Here is a 19,566-nt window from a genome sequence, read left to right on the forward strand (position 1 = left end):
CTGTTACCTGTAGTAGCAGTGTATATTTCTGTCTCCAGAAACAACTGGTGAATCTCTTTACTAGTCATTAGATCAGCTGGCTCACATAGTAGCCACTGCTCCTGGATATTGACTGCTGGACTGAAAAGTAGTGTAATTTCTGTAACACGGTTGCATTTGATTTAGGACTGCAAGCTGTCTCATAGTCCATCAATAGGCAAGTGTCAGTTTCTGTTTCTACTCACTTCCTTCACTTTAGTTTATTTCGCTACTGTATATTGCTAAGAGCCTCAGCACCCGAGTAATACAAGGAAGTGTTCTGTGTAGTTCATTGCACTGTATAGAAAACTGAAGAGGTTTGTGAGCATGTGTTGAGGAGTCCTGGGTTTCTTGTCTCAGTATTCTCTGGAAATGAAATACTGTGGTTCACTGTAAGGTAGTACCTCATGGTCATGAATATCCCTTACCATAACATAAAGACTAGTATTTCTGTACTAGTTCTGTTGTGAGGTTGCGTGTTGCAAACCTGACATTTATTCATATTATGACATTCAGGAAAAAAAAGTGAGTCTTCTGGACAGGCTTTTGAAAACAGCACTGTTAATTGGAAGTGGCTGTAAATTGCTGAGACTTCCAGAAAGCAATTGGATGTGGTAGAAGCTCAGGGTTTATGGGTGTGTGTTGTTGCTTTTGAATTTCTGCTGTTTTGGTGGGGTTTTTTATTATATTGTTTTATTCAAGTATTAAGTGAGTAATCCTTTAAATCCTTGCCTGCCAGAAAGCCAGGAATAATTACCTTGTTTTTAAATATGGAAAAATGTAGCCACAGAGGTTAAATAAGTTTTTAATGGCTGTAATGCAGATAGTGGTAGAATTTGCTGCGGAATGAGCTCTCAATTGTAATGCAAAAGAGGAGTGTTCAGAATAGGTCTTGGAATAAATTCAGTGGTTTTAGAATAATCTGTTCAGACCCTGCTTAATCAGTGTTTTTGGTGAGGTGAAAATTAGAGTCTTCTCTGTCAGGGTCTGGCAGACTGCCTATAAACATATGTCAAATGGAGCAGGACCGCAAGCAGGGTGTGAACTCAAAAAGGCAAAAAAAGTAAACTGATTCATCTATAGCATTATGTGATGCATTTATTTTCTTCTGACATGCTGGAAGAAACAGAATGTGTTTAGATTCAGAAAGCTGCTAGTGATCTACTTTATTGTTAATAGTACAATCCTCTCATTAACTCCTAAAACTTGTATCTGTCATGGGGAGTGGAAGGCTACTGAGTTTTTCTTAGATCAGCTAACCCTTGTGAGATGAGTAGAATTTTAAACCTGCAACACTGCTGTCAGCTGAATTTTTTTAAATTACAGATTTCTCTTTCAGAAGGATTTCAAATCCTCCTCTTCCCTCCATGAGAGGGAGGAGGCATTACAGAGATGGGAGGATTCACATCTTGTCTGGAATTTCATCACTATCTATAGAAGGGAAAAAACACATTTACCTTCCCCAAAGGACTGACCCCCACGACTTCAGCTGAAATAATCCCCCTCAGTGAGATGTCTCAACATTTAATTTCTCTATTTATGTCCATTTAAGTGTTGTAAGAAACCTTGTCTATTGTTGTGGTTGTCCACAGGATTTCCTGTGAATAGATCTTTCTATCTTGAAACTAGAGATGTGCCTTATTTTCACAGGTGTTTCTCATAGAAGAGGCAGCCAAATGTTTATATGATTGGCCACGTCTTCTTTCCTTTCAGGTGAATTATATAGAGGCTCTTTGAGGAAACAAAGGTTTCCAGCACAAGGCAGTGTTGAAATTCATGAGGACAATGAGGTGAGATTGTTTCCCAAAAGATGATGTGCTGAAAAAAATCTTGGTTTTTTTTCTGTGGAGCATACCGATTGGCCGTCTATGCAAATATTCACATATTCATAAATATATTGTTGGGTTTATGGATATCAGTAATGATGTATTTCTTACTCTTTCAGTAAAAGTCTGGGTAAGTGGCCCCATTTTTAATTTTAAATAGAAGTTGCCAATCTCAAAAGGCTGAGATAACTATGTCATCTGCTTTTGTTAGCTGTTTTCATTGGCAGAGAAATTTGGTTTTTTTAGAACCTCTGATGATCTGAGTTAGAACCTTTCCAGTAAATGCAGCAGCGTCATTCTAGATACCTCGACAGTCATTTGCTTAGGCTGTCTGTGGATGTTGGAATTCTTCTTCAGTCTCAATGTATTTAAAATTCGTTTGATGTACACAAAGCTGTTAATAAGCATTCTTGATCTGAAAACTACATTTGTGCTGCAAGGGTTTTCTTGTAGAGCGTAGCGTGCTCTGCCTAGTTCAGACATACTTTAATTAAATGGAACCCGCTCACATGCACACCCCAGTGAAGGAAAATACCACAAAAAGATCACAGTGGGGGTGGGACAAAAAAACCCCCACTGCTAACTGCTTGTGGACATTGACACCGAGTATACCAACACTGTCCCTAAACATGTTTCCTCCTTCTTATTCCCTGTTTTTCTCACAGGACAGAGTTCAACACCAGAGCTGCAAAACTCATGTGCTAATTTTGATCCTACATGGGGGGAACATCCTAGACACTGGAGGTGGGGACCACAGCAGCAAGCTGGCAGACATCAATACCTTCAATTCTGTGTTCGAGAAAGTGACCCAAGCGCATTTTCCTGCAGCTTTGGGCCACATCTTAATCAGACTTGTTCCCTGCCCAGCAATCTGTTCAGCAGCTTTCTCTCTTGTTTCCAAGTAAGTTGAGTTGGCTTTGCAGTGTGATTTTAAATGGCTTTCTGGGACCTGAATTTTTCATAATGAAATGGTGTGAATCCTTCTTAATCTTTTGCTTACTTCAAGACTTGGAATGATCTTTCATCCTTTTCTAAGTGGATGTATTTTTTTAAACAAAAAAACAAACAAAAATCTGCAAACAAACCAACCCACAAAAACACATCAAAAAAACCCCAAACCAAAACATGGTGGACTACAGCCTATCATCCACAGGCATCCAAAATAAAAAAACATTCAGATGAAATCTAGGCAGAAAAAGAAACTTTTAATACATCTTCTTTATGAGAGAGAATATGAGAGAAAACCATGTTTTTTACATTTTCAGATGACGAAACTTTATTACCTGTTCATTCCCCATAGCAGCTATTGCACTTTGAGAATAAAAAGATTTTTATAGACTTTTTGTTGCAGTACAGTGCCCCAAGGTTACGTTTAAACCTCATGTAGAGCAGAAAACCCTGTAGTAGAGTAGAGGATGTCTACAGCCATGTTTTGGTCTGTAAGATGCTGGAATGGTGATGCCAGCCATTCAGATTACAGTTAGAGAGGAGAGATGAGGAATGCACTCAAGTTCTGAAATACTAGCTGAACTTAAAGGAAGTGTGACAGGCATATAGGAAGAGGTGGTAGGGTGCAGACCAGCCTGAAGGAAGCTGTGCCTGACTGTTCCCATCAAGGAGGAATACTCTGAAAAAACAGGAGAGGAAGAATATGTGTAGGTCCAAGTCACTGCTCTGTAAAACAAGGACTGATGGAAGAGGAAGTAAAGCATCGAAGTAAAGCATCCGTGCCCGCTTGGACCATTGATTAGCACTGGGCTCAGAAGTATCTCTCAGGTATCCCATAATGCAGTGCCTGCAGGTGTCAAGTATCTGAAAGAACTGATGGAGTGGAGAGTGCATGCAGGCAGCCCAAATGAAGAGAGGCTTCTATTTCCTTTCTTTGCTTTTTGATTTCTTGTTGCAACACACAGTATGCAGCCAGACTGAAAATAACCAAGCTGGATGTTCGAATAGCCTATAGAATCATTTTCTGTGCTGACATAAGATTGGTAGTGTCTTGGTATGTCTTGCATGGAGCTGATGGTGATACACCCATTTGGGGCTGACAAAAAGAGAGATGATTTCCTGCTCTTGCATTTCTGCAGCTTCATGCCAGCCAGATGCCCTCACAGCCAGAACTCCAGAATGAAGTCGTGGAACATAAACTCGTGGTAAACATTCCATTTAGCAAACTGTGGGGGAGGAAGAGTGTTGTAGTTACTGTAATGTTTCACCAAGGGTGAGCCAGATAACTAAGAAGCAGCACAAGATTTCTTTCTTGATTTGTATGTATCCTCCATTTTCAGAATGTGTGCCAAGGTAGTACAGCCCTATGTTTACCTTGGCGTAAGCTTTGCGTTACACTGTGTCTGTGTGCTGACTGCCTGGGTTCAGAGGGATTACACTGGGAGTTTTATCTGAAAGCACCTATGCAGTTCTCATCCCTGCCTTGCAAATAGCCGCTTAAAGGAAAGGGACCTGGCTGGTCAAAGTGACACCAACATTCACTTCTGAACTGTTTTTCTCCCTTTCTGAGGTTGCCAGCCATTTGTTGTAGTAAACGAGGTTCGTTTTTCACTTTGAAAATTAGTATTCATAACGGTGTATCTGCTATGCCTTTGAATGATACACCAGCTTCCTTTTGCCAGCTGATTATAATTGGTATATTGAAACAGTGTGTCAGACCAGCTGAACTCCGTGATACAGAAACTGTTACACTACCTTGGATGAAAGTAACCCAGTTATTGGAGTGGTTCAGCAAGCAGCAAGTGTAGCGATGTCCGGTGAGGCTCAGGAAATGGGCACAGAGCAACTTCCATTCTTGAGCATTACAACTCTTGGCTTCTTCTATTACCTGGAATAGTCTCAAGGAAGCAGGTTTTAGCAAAGACATTTCAGGAAGCTTGCTTTTTAATACTGTGATAGTCCACCAAGTTCCTAAAGAAAGTGAATACCAAACTGTGTTCAGATTGTCTGCCTGCAGTTTTGGATGACCTTTGAATGAGCTGTATTATCCACAAGACTTTTGATTTTCCTTCAGTCGCTGAAAGGCATTCAACTTACGGTAAGAAAATCTGGCACATATTAATGTGCCTTGGATCTCTGACTCTCTGAATTGTTTTTCTCATTCATCAATGAAAATCAGTCAAGATAGGATTGGCAGATTTACTGAGAAACTTGCAGAGTGCACATCCAAGCTGAAATAAATCTGGCATCCTATCATATATAAGCTTGCATTTTCAGTCACATCACCTTCTTTTTGCAAAATATTACTGTGCAAACATTTACATATTTGTTCCATCTTTTTGAAAGAGTGGGACATTGGGGAAAAATATTTTTATATGCTTTTGAACAATATATCTGTCATACTTGTTCTAGGAAACAATATTCCATTGTGATGATTGGATCTGTTCTTTGATGTAGTTAGTTGCTCTGTGAAAAAAAAGAAGCTGCAACTGAATAATCTCTTTGTTGTTTTAAATTGCATCTACTTGTATATGGAAAAATGCATCAAGTATGCTTAACTACAGAAATGCTTTCTAACATGATCTAATCTGCATAAAGCAGTGACAACTTGATTTTTTTTAAAGCAGCTGAATTCTGTGAGAAAATGAACCATTCTATATTCTCTCGTTGTGCACTGAAATAGCCCAGTCCATTTCTGTTGATAAGCAACAGTTCATTCTCTGATGCTGTGTTGCTTCTTCTTGCATTTCTCCTGATGATAGCATATCCTTTTCTAGCCTAAATCCCTACAGCTATGATGAGAGCTGTCTCAGCAGCAGTGAAGACCACATCCCACTGGCTGCCTTGCCCTTGTTGGCTGTTTCATCCCCTCAGTACCAGGATGCAGTTGCCTTGGTGATCAGTAGAGCCAATCAAGTTTACAATGAATTTCTGAAATCTACAGATGGGGCTGGTTTTAATGGACAGGTAGGACTATTTTCTCTTACATCAAAGTAAAATTCAGCAGTTCCTCTGCAGTGCTGTAATGCTTTTTGTTTCTTTTAATATACTTGCTCCATCTCCTAAAAAAATCATCTTATTTCCTTAGGTGTGTCTCATTGGTGACTGCATTGGAGGAATTTTGGGCTTTGATGCCATCTGCTATAATTCTAACACAGCTGATGAGAGTCGGAATAGTAGCAGGAGAGGAAGCATCAGCAGCATCCAGGTGAAGAGAAAGAATTCATATAGCTGAAACCTATAGATTCATTCCCTGGAGGAAACCAGCTCAATTTAAACCAGAAAAAAATTAAGAATTTTGTAAATTACCATCATAGCATGATATGTTGCTCATATGTATATATATACACACACACACATATACATATATAATGCTATCCCGAAAATTAAGTCTGCAGGTTCAATTTTGTGATATACAGAAACCACTAGTGAAGGGTTTATCTTTAAATCTTTAAAATACAGTTATCAAGTGCCCTTTATTACATGCCTAACCATAGTGCAAACTTGTCCTTTCTCACTAATCTCTGGTAGGCTCTTGTTTTTACCAAAATCTTTTCTCTTCTTATAATTTTTTTGTTTGTTTGTTTGCATTGGATCTGGAATTCCTTATTCTGCTGTCTGGTTCTTTTGCCTGGGGGTAGTCTAACATTAAGATGTGTTCATGAAGAACTTTAAATTACAGAATGCTTCCTTCCACTTAAGAAAGAAAAAAGAAATTCACTTTATCTTATGTTCTTCAGGCTCTAGTGATTTTGGAGAAGGGGTGTGGTGTATTAGAGTTGACACTGAGTAAGGTGCCCATATTCCATTCTTTGATGCTTTTGTGACCCTGGCCATATTGTTTAATCTCTTGACTCTTTAGTTACCTCTATCGTATAAAATGGGCTCAGTGGTACCAACTGGCTTGATGCAGTTGAGAGCTATGTGGGATGGAAGTGTTCTTGAGCATGGAGACATCCTCTAAGTATTTCCAGGAAGGAGAATTACTCACTTTTAATAACATGGCTCTGGATTCCCAGCAGCCAGCCTTTGATAGTACCAGTACTGAGGACAGTGTATTGCAAACAAGGTAAAGGGAGAAATGTTCCTCCTGGATCCCAATCTTAGTTCAGAAGAATTAAGTATTCTTTTCCTTCCTTAGCTAGTCTTTCTGTCCATTGTTCTCAGGTTGCTCCTGTGAAACAAGGTCAGAGTGACTGGTTTGTGGAGTTTTTTTGTTTTGGTTTTTTTGTTTTTTGTTGTTGTGGGTTTTATGTGTTCGGTTTGTGTTCGCTTGTGTTCGCTTGTGTTTCTTGTGTTTGTTTTTTTTTGTTTGGTGTTTGCTTTTTGTTTGTTTTTGCTTGTTTTTTGTGTTTTGCTTTTTGTGTTTTGCTTTGGTTTTTGTTTTTTTCGGTTTTGGGCACTTTATTGTCTCTGGTAAAAATGGATCTCATTGGAAGAGTTTGACATGCAGAACTGTAAGAGAGTTTGTTACCTTCACAGTGTAAGGGGCACTTGTGAAACAGAGCTGGTTGGAAATAAAGATGAGACTGAGGTACTTTCAGCCATTTCAATTTATGCTTTGCTCATAAACTATGAAAACAAATAAATTAGGTTTATATCATTACCTTCTTACTCTATTTCATAGGGGTCCATAATAATAAATTTAGATTAGTGATGCAGTAACTATTACATTCTCTAAACAGTTCAGTTTTAGGCACTAAAAACTTCCTTTTGGAGAGAGAAGGTCTGAAAATTTAATGAGGGAATGTAAATAGAGAATTAGAATGGTATATTCTTCTACTACCCCTGTTTCTTTGTTGCACTCTGTTTTCTGTATTATAGTTTCCAACTTACACTGAATAATTGAGTCAGGATTATCCATAATACAGAGTGACTTCTTCATTATAGGCGGAAATGGGAATGATTACTGAGATCATGATAATTGTTGCCTGTACATGCTTATCCAGAGGAGTATTTGAATATTTACCTGCATGTTCAACAGAATAGTATGTAGTGGAGCAAATTTCACTCTGCTCATATCAGACTAGTCACAGCTCTTTAAAAAACAGTAACAGTTGTAAGTGTCAAAGTACTTAACAAAGAAAGCCAGCATTGTCATCATCATCATCATCATCATCACCATCAAATCAGTCCTTGGGTTATTAAAGGATGGAAGGATGAAATGAACTTGGTCCATCATCAATAGCAGGAACCCCGAAGTCTTACATTAGCCATCACTCTACTTGGTAGGGAACATTGTCTCTTAGAAGAGGAAGATATTTTTTTCTGTTCTGAAGAACTCTTTATTAGAGTGAATGGAGACAATTTGCTTCACATTGATCAGGGATAAATAAAAATCACCTGTGGGTAACTAATGAAAATCCTAATATTGGTACCATTTTATTGCAGATAAGATTTAAATTGTGGCATGTGGGAGAGTTTAAAGAGGCTGTAGCAATGGAAGAAAACCTTTTTAACTGTTCAAAATGCAGTGAATAGTATGGCAAGGTTTGTCTCCTCAATCATATACTACTTCTATCTTGGTTTCATTTTTCTGCAACTCATCTGCATATTTTTGATGATCAGATTACATTTGTCAACATCCTTTCTTGACATGAAATTTTACCCAACTTGTACGGGGTTGTTTATAGGCTCCAGTACTAAGGGAGGTTATGGGGAATACCAGTCCTATGAGTTTGTTCCTTCTGTAGCTTCGGGGAAATAGATTCAACAATCAGCATATTTTCCAGTGTGTCTTAGTGACTTTGCCCAAGTCTCTTGATCCCTCATGCCTCAGTCCTCATCTGTAAACCCTGCACTCTTTCCAACATCCTCTGTTTAGCCTAGGTGGATTTTGCACGCTTTGCAAGTTAAAAGTACTGAGCATGATATAGTCTATTTTCACTTGGGACATTTCCTGTTATGAGCTGTTAAGAGCATTCCAGTGACACTTCAGCAGTGTAATGCAGTGGTCTGATGTTATGTCCAAGACAGGTAAAGGGAGCAGGGGTGGAGAAAATGGAAATGGGTGTGGGGAGAGGGTTGTGTGTAAGGAGCAGAACTTTGAATCCTGCTGTCTTGTACAATGCCTAGTCAATTTACCAGTGAACTTCCCTAGTGTTGTCTTACAGAGATCCAGTCCCTTGTCCTTCTAAAACTACTTTTTCTTCCTTATGAACTGTCTGTGACATATGCTTTGGAAGACCTGAGTTTTACCCATAGAAAATAAAGCTTTAAAATGTGTTCATTTTGACCAAAGAAAATGAAGGCTTTCTTCTGCAGTGCTGTAATAGCATCCCAAATCCTGGTAACTAGATTTAGGTGAAGGCTATTAATCTGCAGTTTAACAAAAAAAAGAAAAAAAGAGGAGAGGAGAAGGGGAGGAGAGGAAAGAGGAGAGGAGAGGAAAGAGGAGAGGAGAGGAAAGAGGAGAGGAGAGGAAAGAGGAGAGGAGAGGAAAGAGGAGAGGAGAGGAGAGGAAAGAGGAGAGGAGAGGAGAGGAAAGAGGAGAGGAGAGGAGAGGAAAGAGGAGAGGAGAGGAAAGAGGAGAGGAGGGGAAAGAGGAGAGGAGAGGAGGGGAAAGAGGAGAGGAGGGGAAAGAGGAGAGGAGAAAAGAGAGAAGAAAAGAGAAGAGAGAGGAAGGCAGCTAGCGTTTTATTGTGTCTGACCAAAATGTCATGCCCAGTAAATCACCATGCACAAAACCCCCTGAAATTCCAGGTGTGCTAGGCTAAGCTTAATGATACCATTAATCTTAACCTTAATGACAGCAGTGCAGAAGAGGGAGCTTGATGCTTTTCCCACACAATATTGGTCTGAAACTGTCAAACTCCTGGAGAATTTGACCTGAGATTGTTTTATGACACAAGAGAACACACCTTCTGCAAGGAGAATCTGTTATTGAAGCTTAGCGGACAAACGTGAATTGTTGCCAGCTTTCAGGGATGAAGATACTAGCATCTATACTGTAACTAAAAAGTGTTCTTAGCCAGTTGTGTGGTGACATAAGCCAGTTCTTAAGCAGTATGGAGTAAGATATGCCAGCTTTCTTCCTGACACCACTAGGAAATCAAGAGACCTTAACAAAAATATTTAACCATGCTGAGTTCCTCATATCTGCTTTCTTGCTCTGGCACAATGAAGGGTGCCCATTTTTCTTAATCCTTTTACAAAAGCAATAGGAGCTCTGATTTGATTTTAATGAAGATAGCCTTAAAATGTTACCAGGGATTCGCTGAAACTCCGAGACTTGACAGCTCAAATGGTTTTCATAAATCACTGGTGGTATGATGCTTCTGCAAGTTAGTGGGATGCTAATGCTAGTTGTGTCATATCATCCTGTGAATTCTAGTACTGCATTGTACTAGAGTTAGTAAGAGTTAGTAGAATATGGATGTAAGCCAATAATCAATCAGTTGAGAGGGGTTTGACTGTATCTGTCATCCCAGTTTGCCTTGGTGATTTTCATAACTTTCAAGTTTTGTAAAAACAAATGTCAAGCATTTTCACGCTGTTGTATTTTGTTGATCTGAATAGATTTCCAGAGAACTGAAGTACACGGTTGTAGGAAAGAAGCAGATTTTGTGTGCCTCATGCACCCAGATCTCACATGTGAATGGTGGGGATTCAGTTCAGTGGCATGTTTTTTGAAAAGTTAGTGTTTGCATTGGCTGCTGAGATGGATGCAGGAATAAAGGTCTGGGCAAAATAAGGCTGTGTCAGGGAGGAAGCTGGTGCAGAAGCTGCAGAAGTGCTGGAGGAAATGAACAATAAATAAATCTATTTCCTATTTCAAGGGGTATCTTAAAGATATGGTACCACTGGTCTCCTCTTGCATCCCACAGACATTCACATTCTTAAAAAAATCAGGTCCTGCATCCATGGAACATGATGAGCAAGACCATAAATGTTGTAATGGGCATTTTGGGCACTCAGGTAAGACCCCTTCTGATTACCTTATTGATATGGATAATTCTGTGAGAATGATGAAGTCATGAGGAATAAAGCTTTTTTGTGTTACTACTCCTTCCCACCTGCTGTAAAATTTCTGATTTGCCTTCCTGCTTTTAGGCTATACATCTTACAGGGAAATTCAGTCTTCATCTCTTTCCTTATCTTCTACTGCAGAGAGAAAGTCTAACCCCTTCCACCCTTTCTTGGAAAAAGTGATATAAAATGTATAAATGCAGCCACTTCATATAAGATCTGTCATATTTTGGTCACTGTCTAAATCTTCCTTTTGCTCTGTTCATTCTCTGAAGGCTAATACCCTCTTAGCAGAGGACTCAAGGCTGGGTGGCAGCAAACGCCTGAGCAAAAGCAATATTGACATCTCTGGAATCATGGAGGATGAGAAGCCAAGGCAGCCGTTGCCTAGGAAACAGAGTGACTCATCCACCTATGACTGTGATACTATAACCCAGCATCATGCTTTCCTGTCTAGGTAACTAGCATTTGATGACTGAGTAAAAGAAATAGGCTTGCCATTGAATGGAGCCTGTCAGCACCAGAGCAACAGAATCACTTTTATTGTTTGTGGTGTGTTTCTGGCGGTTTGCTTCAAGTCCCTGTCTATTCATCAAAGATATAGAGGATCTAGTATGAACTTACATGTGGAGAGGTTTTTTTAATTCTTATTTGGTTGTGAGAGTTTTCAGTATGCAAACCTGAATGCAAGTAGTCCTGTTTCTTCCGTGCAGCCCACACAAATCATGGGTGAATGTTTTATGATTCTACATTTCTGTTAAATTTTTCTTTCTTAAGATGCCTCCGACCTCACTCATAGAATTTCTGTTACTCTGTGAAGAGGGAGATATTTGTTTTAGGTGCTCCCATTGGTCTATGAGCTATTCAGATCAGCTTTAAAACAAAACCCAAAACACTTGCATAAACACTTGGCTTAAATGAGGAGGAGATTGGGGGAGGAGAGTTAATTAGCTTTCCTGGATTCTAAGAAAACTTTTGAACACAGAATTGATGGGAAGATAACCATTGCCTTTGTCTCATTGTGTCTACCTGTTCTAACGTATTTGATTTTTTACCTATGTGAATTATTTGTGCTTTTTCCCCCTTCTATCTATCATCTTATTTCCATTATTTCATTGGGAGTGATGCAGAGGGAGAAGTCTTATTATGTGTTGAAGTTTCAGTTCTGCTACAGTTGAGTATAGTGCAGACTTCATATGTGCTTTGCTTCAAGTTGGGCAGTTTTGTTAGTAGCAGTTTGAGGTCATTTTATTTTCTTGCTTTGACTGAATGTGCATTGCTTCGCTTTTGTTGACAATTCTGCTTTTATTTTCAAAACATTGTGTTTTTTTGATATTTATATGTTGGAAAATGTCTTCCCTCTGAGGCAGCATGATTGTTTTTTGCTTGTCTATGACTGAAATCTGGAAGATTTTTTTGGTCAATCATTTGTTCTTGTGTAGAAGAAGTACTATGTTAGATTTAAAGCATGGTATTGGCTCATATGAAGCACTTCAGACTTGGTGGACAACAGTGCAATTAAAAGATAAAGATTATAGTTTTCTTCCAAGCTGTTTTTCATTCCCTGTGTATGTATGATTTTAAACTGGAAGCTTACATGCAACGGTGCTTAAGCAAGCAGATAGAAAAGTATTATCTTCCATTCCTGTTTTTGACTTCTCAAACTTTAGGTCATTGCTAAATTATTGAGGAATAGCTACACAAACGCATGCTAAAAGTGGCAGAAAAAATTCCTTGGTAAGGTGAAGAAGGAGCAAAAACCCCCCAGATCAAACCAGATGATGTCATCCTCTGACCCACCCTGTTCATAGAGACATTCTAAGTCTTTGGTTTCCTGCCTGTGAGACTTGTACGAGATCATTAAGACTTTTTTCCCCATGATATCATTTGCTACAGTTTAGCAGTCCTGTGCCAGTGTGAGTAATGAGGTTACAAAGATGGCTCTTTTACTCAAAAATGTCCTTGTCCTATGTACTCTGGTTGTGTTTCAGTGTGTCAGCTTGTGCTTTTTGTGTGAGTGCTTTTGGCATGGAGAAGTAAGTCTTAGCTGCTGTGCTGATAGTAGATTTAATTCTTGGCTTTCTTCATTCCTTCCTCACAGGGGGCCTAACTTCAGTCCCCAGGGTTTCAGTTAATAACATCAGGTTATAAACTGAGAGTGTCACTGGGTTCTCAAATTGAAAGAGAGACTTGGATTTTTGTCCTGATTTGGGACCAGTCTTCAGGATTTCTGGATTCTGATCCATTCTTGGTCACTTGATGCAGAGTGTAATGTGCAGATAACTCTTGAGGGCTTCAGTTACAGCTTTGGTTGATGTCAGCATCTCTCAGTCAGGCTCTGCACACTCTGGAGGCATGTTCTGCTCTGTGTCATGTCTGGGCAGCGGGTGTATATGCCACTTTTCTGCTTCTGAATGTAGTTGTTTATCTCCAGTACAACTAAATGAGGGGTGAGTCTTTGTCAGTGAGGACAGGTGATTGGAATTCACCTCATGCATACATGGCATACAAATTAAATTAAAATATTTAAATCACTTAAAATATTTAAAGCTGTCTATAACCATTGCTAAGTTTAACTTGTAATAAATAGTTGAAAAGTAGTGTGAAATTCTAATTTCTAGCTCAGGGAACAGATTAGAACAATATTTATATATATATATATATATATTATAATTATTTATATTTATATTTATTATGTACCCATGTAACATACCTTGACTGTAACCTCTTAATACCGTTGTCTTTATACAACTTGAGTAGGTTAGAATTTGTAGGAGAAGTTTCAGCATAAGCTTACATACATCTGTACTGCTAAGAGGGAGGAGGGGATGTGAAGTTCAGTCTCAGACTCCTTGTATAAATTGCCAATAAGCATTCTGTAGAAAACTCTTGCATGTTGAAGGTAGTAAATTTACTGAATAGCCGCACTGGAAGTCGTGATAAGTGGCTGCTCTACTGCAATGTTTATCTATAGTTTGAGGCATGTTGCTTGGATCTATATATAAATGCTAGAGCTTTCTAAGCAGTCTGTTTTGGGGATGGATCCTTTTGTCTGGATGTCCTTTTCATTATTGTTGAATCAGTGCATTTTCTTTGCCCAGCATCCACTCAAATGTATTGAAAGATGGTGCCGACTTTCCTCCTGTGAATTCCAGTCTCTCAGAAGTAAACCTGGGCCGATTCGAATTCGAGGTGTCTGATTTCTTCCTCTTTGGATCACCGCTTGGTTTGGTGCTGGCCATGAGGAGTACTGTTCTGCCTGGCCTGGATGGTAAGCTCTTTCTGGGGTCAGAATACAGGCTGCTTTATGACCTTTGTAAACAAAGACACTCATATGAAAGGAGATAAATAAAGGAGCCTAGTTAAAGGTTGGGGCATGAGGTAAGTTTCTTCCTCTAAAAGATGGGAGTGTTAGTGTAGATAGGTACTGAATTGGTGAGGGTTGTCCCAGGGATGTCACTGCTTAACCATTTACAGTAATGTATCTTTTACCCTGCTGTATTTTATGTCATACAACATGAAGCTTACACTTCACTGAGGATCAGTCCTTAAAAAAGATACCAAAAGTAACATCTGTGCTTGGCTGAGCATTGCACCTAGTTCACATCTGGCTTTATGCACAATATTGACCCCTGTGTGTATTGGTTGTGAACTGTTTTTGACTCTCTGGTAGCAGAGGCTGGTGATCAGACACATACAGGATTTTTTTGTTTACTTTCTAACTATATCTGGAATTTTTTCAGTTAAAGCAAGGCTTTACTTTCCAAAATGCAGTGGGCATTTCGCCTCTTTTCATTGTGTGAGGTTTGGATAGCACAAAAAATCAGCTGCAATAGTGAGAAGAGACAAAAATTTAACATTCCCGATTTCTTTTCTTCTTAGTATATAGAGTTTTGAGTAACATCACATTTGATTGCAGGAATAAAGTGAAAAGTAATACAAACTGAATTTTTTTTCCTGCCATAATTTAAAAAAATGACCAAACCCTTGTCTTTCTGACAGCCCTTTAGAAATCTGGCAAAATTTTTTAGCAAGTTCCTAAGAGACAATAATTAAACTTCCATTTGCATTTTATTTCTCACATTTTTAGTACAAAGCTCAGTTAAAGAGAATGGGAATTCATATGTATTTTCACAAATAAAGGCCTCTTGCCTCTGTGAAAGAACTGCCAGGAAAATGAACAAAAATTACATAGGTGATGGCTGGCTTTTTCTATGGATCATTTTTCTGTCTTACAGTTCTCTTTACAAGGTTAGCAACACTTCCCTCTGAAGATGGTGGGGGTTTTGCTGGGGGAGTTGGGACAGGGAGTTGAGGCTTTTTTTGGTAGGGCTACATGTAGAAAAATCTATCAGTATTACTGTTGTCTCCTTGATTCAAAATCTTTGACCTAGAATCTCCAGGTACTTTCACTGGAAATGTTCACATTAATTGCTAGTATTTAAAACTATTTATTTCAAATTACCTCTCATTTTCATTCTCCCTCTGCTACCCAGCATGGAGCATGCTTTGAAAGTAGCTCAACTGCCCTGCATGTCAAACACATTCCAAAGTGAGCACAGTCTGTTTGAAGCATAATTTGTCTTTAGAGGAACATATGATGAGAGAATCCCTTTTTAAAGTGACAATTGTGGCACAGCTGAGAAGAGGCAAATGGAAACCTATCATGCAACCAATTGGAAGTTAGGTGAGAAGAATCAAGAGCCCTTTGACATGACATGCCCACAAGTGCCCACTGACATGAAAATGTTGGTGTTTTTTTAGAACTCTGAATATACTATAAGCATTTAGTTACATCCACAAAGTGGCACTGTCCTATCTTAGGATGGCTGCAGTGGTAGGGTATTTTGCACTTGTTATCGGGGATCAGATTAGAAACTAATACTGCTAAATGCCACAGTAATCTTCTGTAGAACACGATGTGCTATATTCCTGTGCAAGGTTGAAACAGGGGCATGAAAACAGCTAATAACTCGGAGGACATGCTCTCATGTTGCCACTAAATATCATAATTTGCCCTGTGCTCATGACTTTTGTAACCCTGCTGTTTGCTTTCCTGGCTTTCTTTCTCTCAGCCTTTTCTTCATGTACAGAAGGCAGACATACACAGAAAAAGTTCCCATAGAAGAAGTATTATGCTAAAAGTTACAGGCTTATGCCAAAGTTACAGGCTTGCAGAGATACACTTTTCATTATAATGCAGTGCAGTGCTTTACCTTACAGAATGTACTTCACACTGCTTCATTAGGGCTCTGCAAGAGAATTATAGTTTCATTGCAAGGAATTAACTTCTGCTGTGCTTAAATATTCTCACACAGGTGACCACTTTTTTCTGGCAGCAAACAGTAAGAACAAAATAGAGCTTGAAAGAAGCTGTTAAAACTAGTCTTGGATCTTTGTGGTTTTGCTGGTGTTTGCCTTCTACTTCTCTTGTGATGCAATTAGCTGGAATAGGTGGGAGAATTTACTTAGTTTTCAGAGTGCTATTAACTGATGGGTGCACTTAGTATCCTACTTGGAGAATCTTAGGAAAAAAGGGAACTTGATAGTGGTTCCCAGAGAACTGTAGAAAGTTACTTTACAGAAGTGTCTCACGGGCTATGTTTTTTGCAGATGGGTGGCTTAAGGTAGGAAAGGGGTAAGATTGTAGAGTCGTCAACAAACAGTCTTATTACCTCCCCGCTTTCTTTTTATGTGCTGATTGATGCACAGTCATCCTGTCAAAAGCAGGTTTTTGTTATCCTGCCGCTGGAAACCTGGTAGTTGTCACTGATAACAGTCTTAGAAGGTTTTAGAAAGAGAACATGGGGGGGAAAGTTACCCACAAATCTTAATGCCCTCAAAGACATCCACACCCTTCACTTTATGTGACAAAAATCCCGCAGAATTAGAGATGTTGCACCATCCTCAGAGCAAGTCAGTGTGACTGCAAAATACAGTACACACTGCATGTCCAAAGAAGAAAAAAAAAGTTATTTATTTGTAAGAACTGGATCTTATATAAGTATATTCTTACTGAAAAGTTTGTCTCAGAGCATTTCTTGAGGGGCTGAGTATTGACATCTTCATGACATGAACTCAAGTGTCCTAGACAGTTTAGCACAGAACATATTCAATAAAGCAGTCCCAATGAATATGATTCATCATAGTACTCAAAGCATCTTGAGAAGGTTTTTACAAGTAAAAGGTTAATAGTCTTACTACTTTGAGAAAAAACACAGTGTGCCTGGGCTGTAGCCTTTATAGTGCACACGTATATAGAACAGAACAAAACACTAGTGTTCTGACCTGTTTGTGGCAACGCTGCCACTACAACTCAGTATCAATTTTTAAGCTTAGAACTTGGCAACATCCATATAGCCTGTATCAAGTTTTGTCCCTGTATACCATTAATAGCAGCAGGAACCAGAACATGAATGTTTAGACCCCTCTCAGCAGCATGGAAAGCACTTGGGAAAACAAGTAAGAATGTAGTGTTTTCTGATGTGGCTCTTGGTGATTTTCTGTGACTGCAGCAGAGGAAGATGTACAGCGTCTGGTTTACTCATTGTAGTTTTGCTGATATGCAAATACCTTGGCTGTTGCTCTTGAGAATGAGAAAAAAACCCCACCAAGTAGTCTGTTTTGGCTTGTTTTGTTTTCATTTCATGATGAGTGCTGTAGTGAGAGATGTCACTTAAGATAGACTCTGTTAGATCTAATATTCCATGACACCTTCTTTTAAAACTCATCTTCCTTCATGGCTTCCAGGTAAGGATGTGTTTGTCTTGTGCCTGGGAACAATGCCATGTCAAACATGTCTTGAGGGCAATCTGGAGTTTGCAGAAGACCATAATAACTGTTTCTGTATAGACTCCTTCAAAATTGTAAAGGGGAAATACTGAACTCTCTTTCTTTGTCTCATTCTCATCCAAGTATGCCAGGTCCGTCCAGCCTGCAGCCAAGTGTACAGTTTCTTTCACTCTGCTGACCCCTCTGCCTGCAGACTTGAACCACTGCTGGAGAAAAGATTCCATCTCCTGCCCCCATTCAGTGTCCCACGGTACCAGAGATACCCACTAGGGGATGGAAGATCTCACCAGTTAGGTATAGTGGCAATTTTCATATCTCTCCTTAGGTGGTGTCCTCCTCAGCATTCTCTCCTTACACAGCTTGAGAGGATTTAGTTGCAGGGCAGCTCTTTGTGTTGTCTGATGCAATTGAGATATTCAGGCTTATTCTAAAACAAACCAGAATCTTTCAGGCCATGTCTACTTTTGGAAGGCAGAAGATCATAGGGAGTTATACTACTATCTAATGCTCATCAGCTCTGTATTTAAACCAAATAACTTAATTACACACACACACTAGTTCCAAAGCCATGTTGTTTATCCCATAGGTAATTTTTATTACTATTTTCATTTCCATAACCTGCAGGTGATGCTATTAACAACCACAGCACTCTTTTCCTTGAGAACTGCTCTTTGAACATACCTTTCTCTCAAGAGACTCCTGGATCTCCAAATGCATCTGATCAACCGCAAGGAAAAACAAGAAAGTTGAGCTTGGCCAGCACAAATAGTGAAAACTCAGGGTCAACAGAAAGTTTGCCATCAGCATACCTCACCAACAGTGAGTGAAACCTGGTGCTACGTGCTGTCTGATATGGCAGCAACCTTTCACTCCATATCCTTTCTGTGGAGATGTTTTTTATGAAAATGAAAATTACCTGCTTGGAAATTTTGGGAGAATAAGAACAGCCTAAGTTGCTAAAATTTTAAATAACACAATTTAGCTTCTGTTTGTAATTACCTACATAAAATAATAGAAGTGAAGTCAAAGTTTTATATCAAGGTTCCACTCATGAACAGTCATTAGGAGTTGCATACTAACAGGGATTTAATAGCATGTTCCAGGCAAAAAGAAGTATAGTTAGATAAGATTTGTTAGTCATAATAAAGGTTTGATGAGTCCTTATATTCCATTCACTCTTGTGGAAGTATTTGTAATTCTTACTCTATAAAACGATCATAAAAGCAATAGTCTTTCACTGTGTATTTTCCATGAACCAAGAAACAGTAGAAATCATGCTGAGATGATTTCTGTTTTCCGAAACTTGAACCAAATAAAATATTTTAGATTTCAGGCATTTAAGTGATGATGCAGTCAGTGAAAACAGCGATTTTGTGTTTGATAGATGCCTTTAACAAGCTCTGAATGTCAAGATTAAAAAAGCGGGAGACCTCATTCAATTATCTAGCTTAAGCATAAAAATGGCAAGAGATTTATTAAGAAGATACCTTATAGAAACGTAATGCTATTTTGTTTGGGTTTTTTGTAGTTACAGCAAAGTGGTGGGGAACAAAACGAATAGATTATGCCTTGTATTGTCCAGATGTGCTGACAGCCTTTCCAACTGTGGCCCTTCCGCATCTCTTCCATGCCAGCTACTGGGAATCAACAGATGTTGTGGCCTTTATTTTAAGACAGGTCATTGATTTTTTAATTATTATTATTTTTTCTCTCTGCGACAAATAACTTTGTGATTGTTAATTGCATCTTCCAAGGGTGATGGGTCTTTTGATCTTTTTTTCAGTCAGATGGCTAACTGTGTTTGCATCACATACAACTGGATGTAGGAAAGACAGATGTGGATTTACTGGAGAGGTGAAGGTGCCCTGCTTTAGTACTGCTGGCTGGTGTTCTTAATGCAGACTGTGTGACTGGGAGCAATCACCCCTCCTGTGCTCCAAATCAGTATAACCCTGTATTATGTATTAGTTTCCTCCTGTTTTTGAAGGAGTAGGCCATTTCCAGCCTTAATTAT

General features: G+C 39.0%; 1 protein-coding gene across 6 annotated transcripts in view; it reads left to right on the forward strand.

Moving 5' to 3' along the window:
• PITPNM3 (PITPNM family member 3) overlaps positions 1–19,566 on the forward strand; it is a 51,748-nt gene that overhangs the window by 20,066 nt on the left and 12,116 nt on the right. For 5 of the 6 annotated variants that reach the window (XM_071765384.1, XM_071765383.1, XM_071765386.1 and 2 more), the window contains exons 5-13: positions 1,732–1,808; positions 2,510–2,745; positions 5,570–5,759; positions 5,881–6,000; positions 11,036–11,217; positions 13,862–14,031; positions 17,676–17,846; positions 18,177–18,371; positions 19,081–19,229. In XM_071765384.1, coding sequence (XP_071621485.1) covers positions 1,732–1,808; positions 2,510–2,745; positions 5,570–5,759; positions 5,881–6,000; positions 11,036–11,217; positions 13,862–14,031; positions 17,676–17,846; positions 18,177–18,371; positions 19,081–19,229 — 1,490 coding nt within the window. The remainder of the gene's footprint in view (positions 1–1,731; positions 1,809–2,509; positions 2,746–5,569; positions 5,760–5,880; positions 6,001–11,035; positions 11,218–13,861; positions 14,032–17,675; positions 17,847–18,176; positions 18,372–19,080; positions 19,230–19,566) is intronic. The other variant, XM_071765387.1, reaches the window with a different exon arrangement.

This window comes from Heliangelus exortis, chromosome 21 (genome assembly GCF_036169615.1).
Source record: "Heliangelus exortis chromosome 21, bHelExo1.hap1, whole genome shotgun sequence".
In the NCBI taxonomy this organism is placed as follows: Eukaryota; Metazoa; Chordata; class Aves; order Apodiformes; family Trochilidae; genus Heliangelus; species Heliangelus exortis.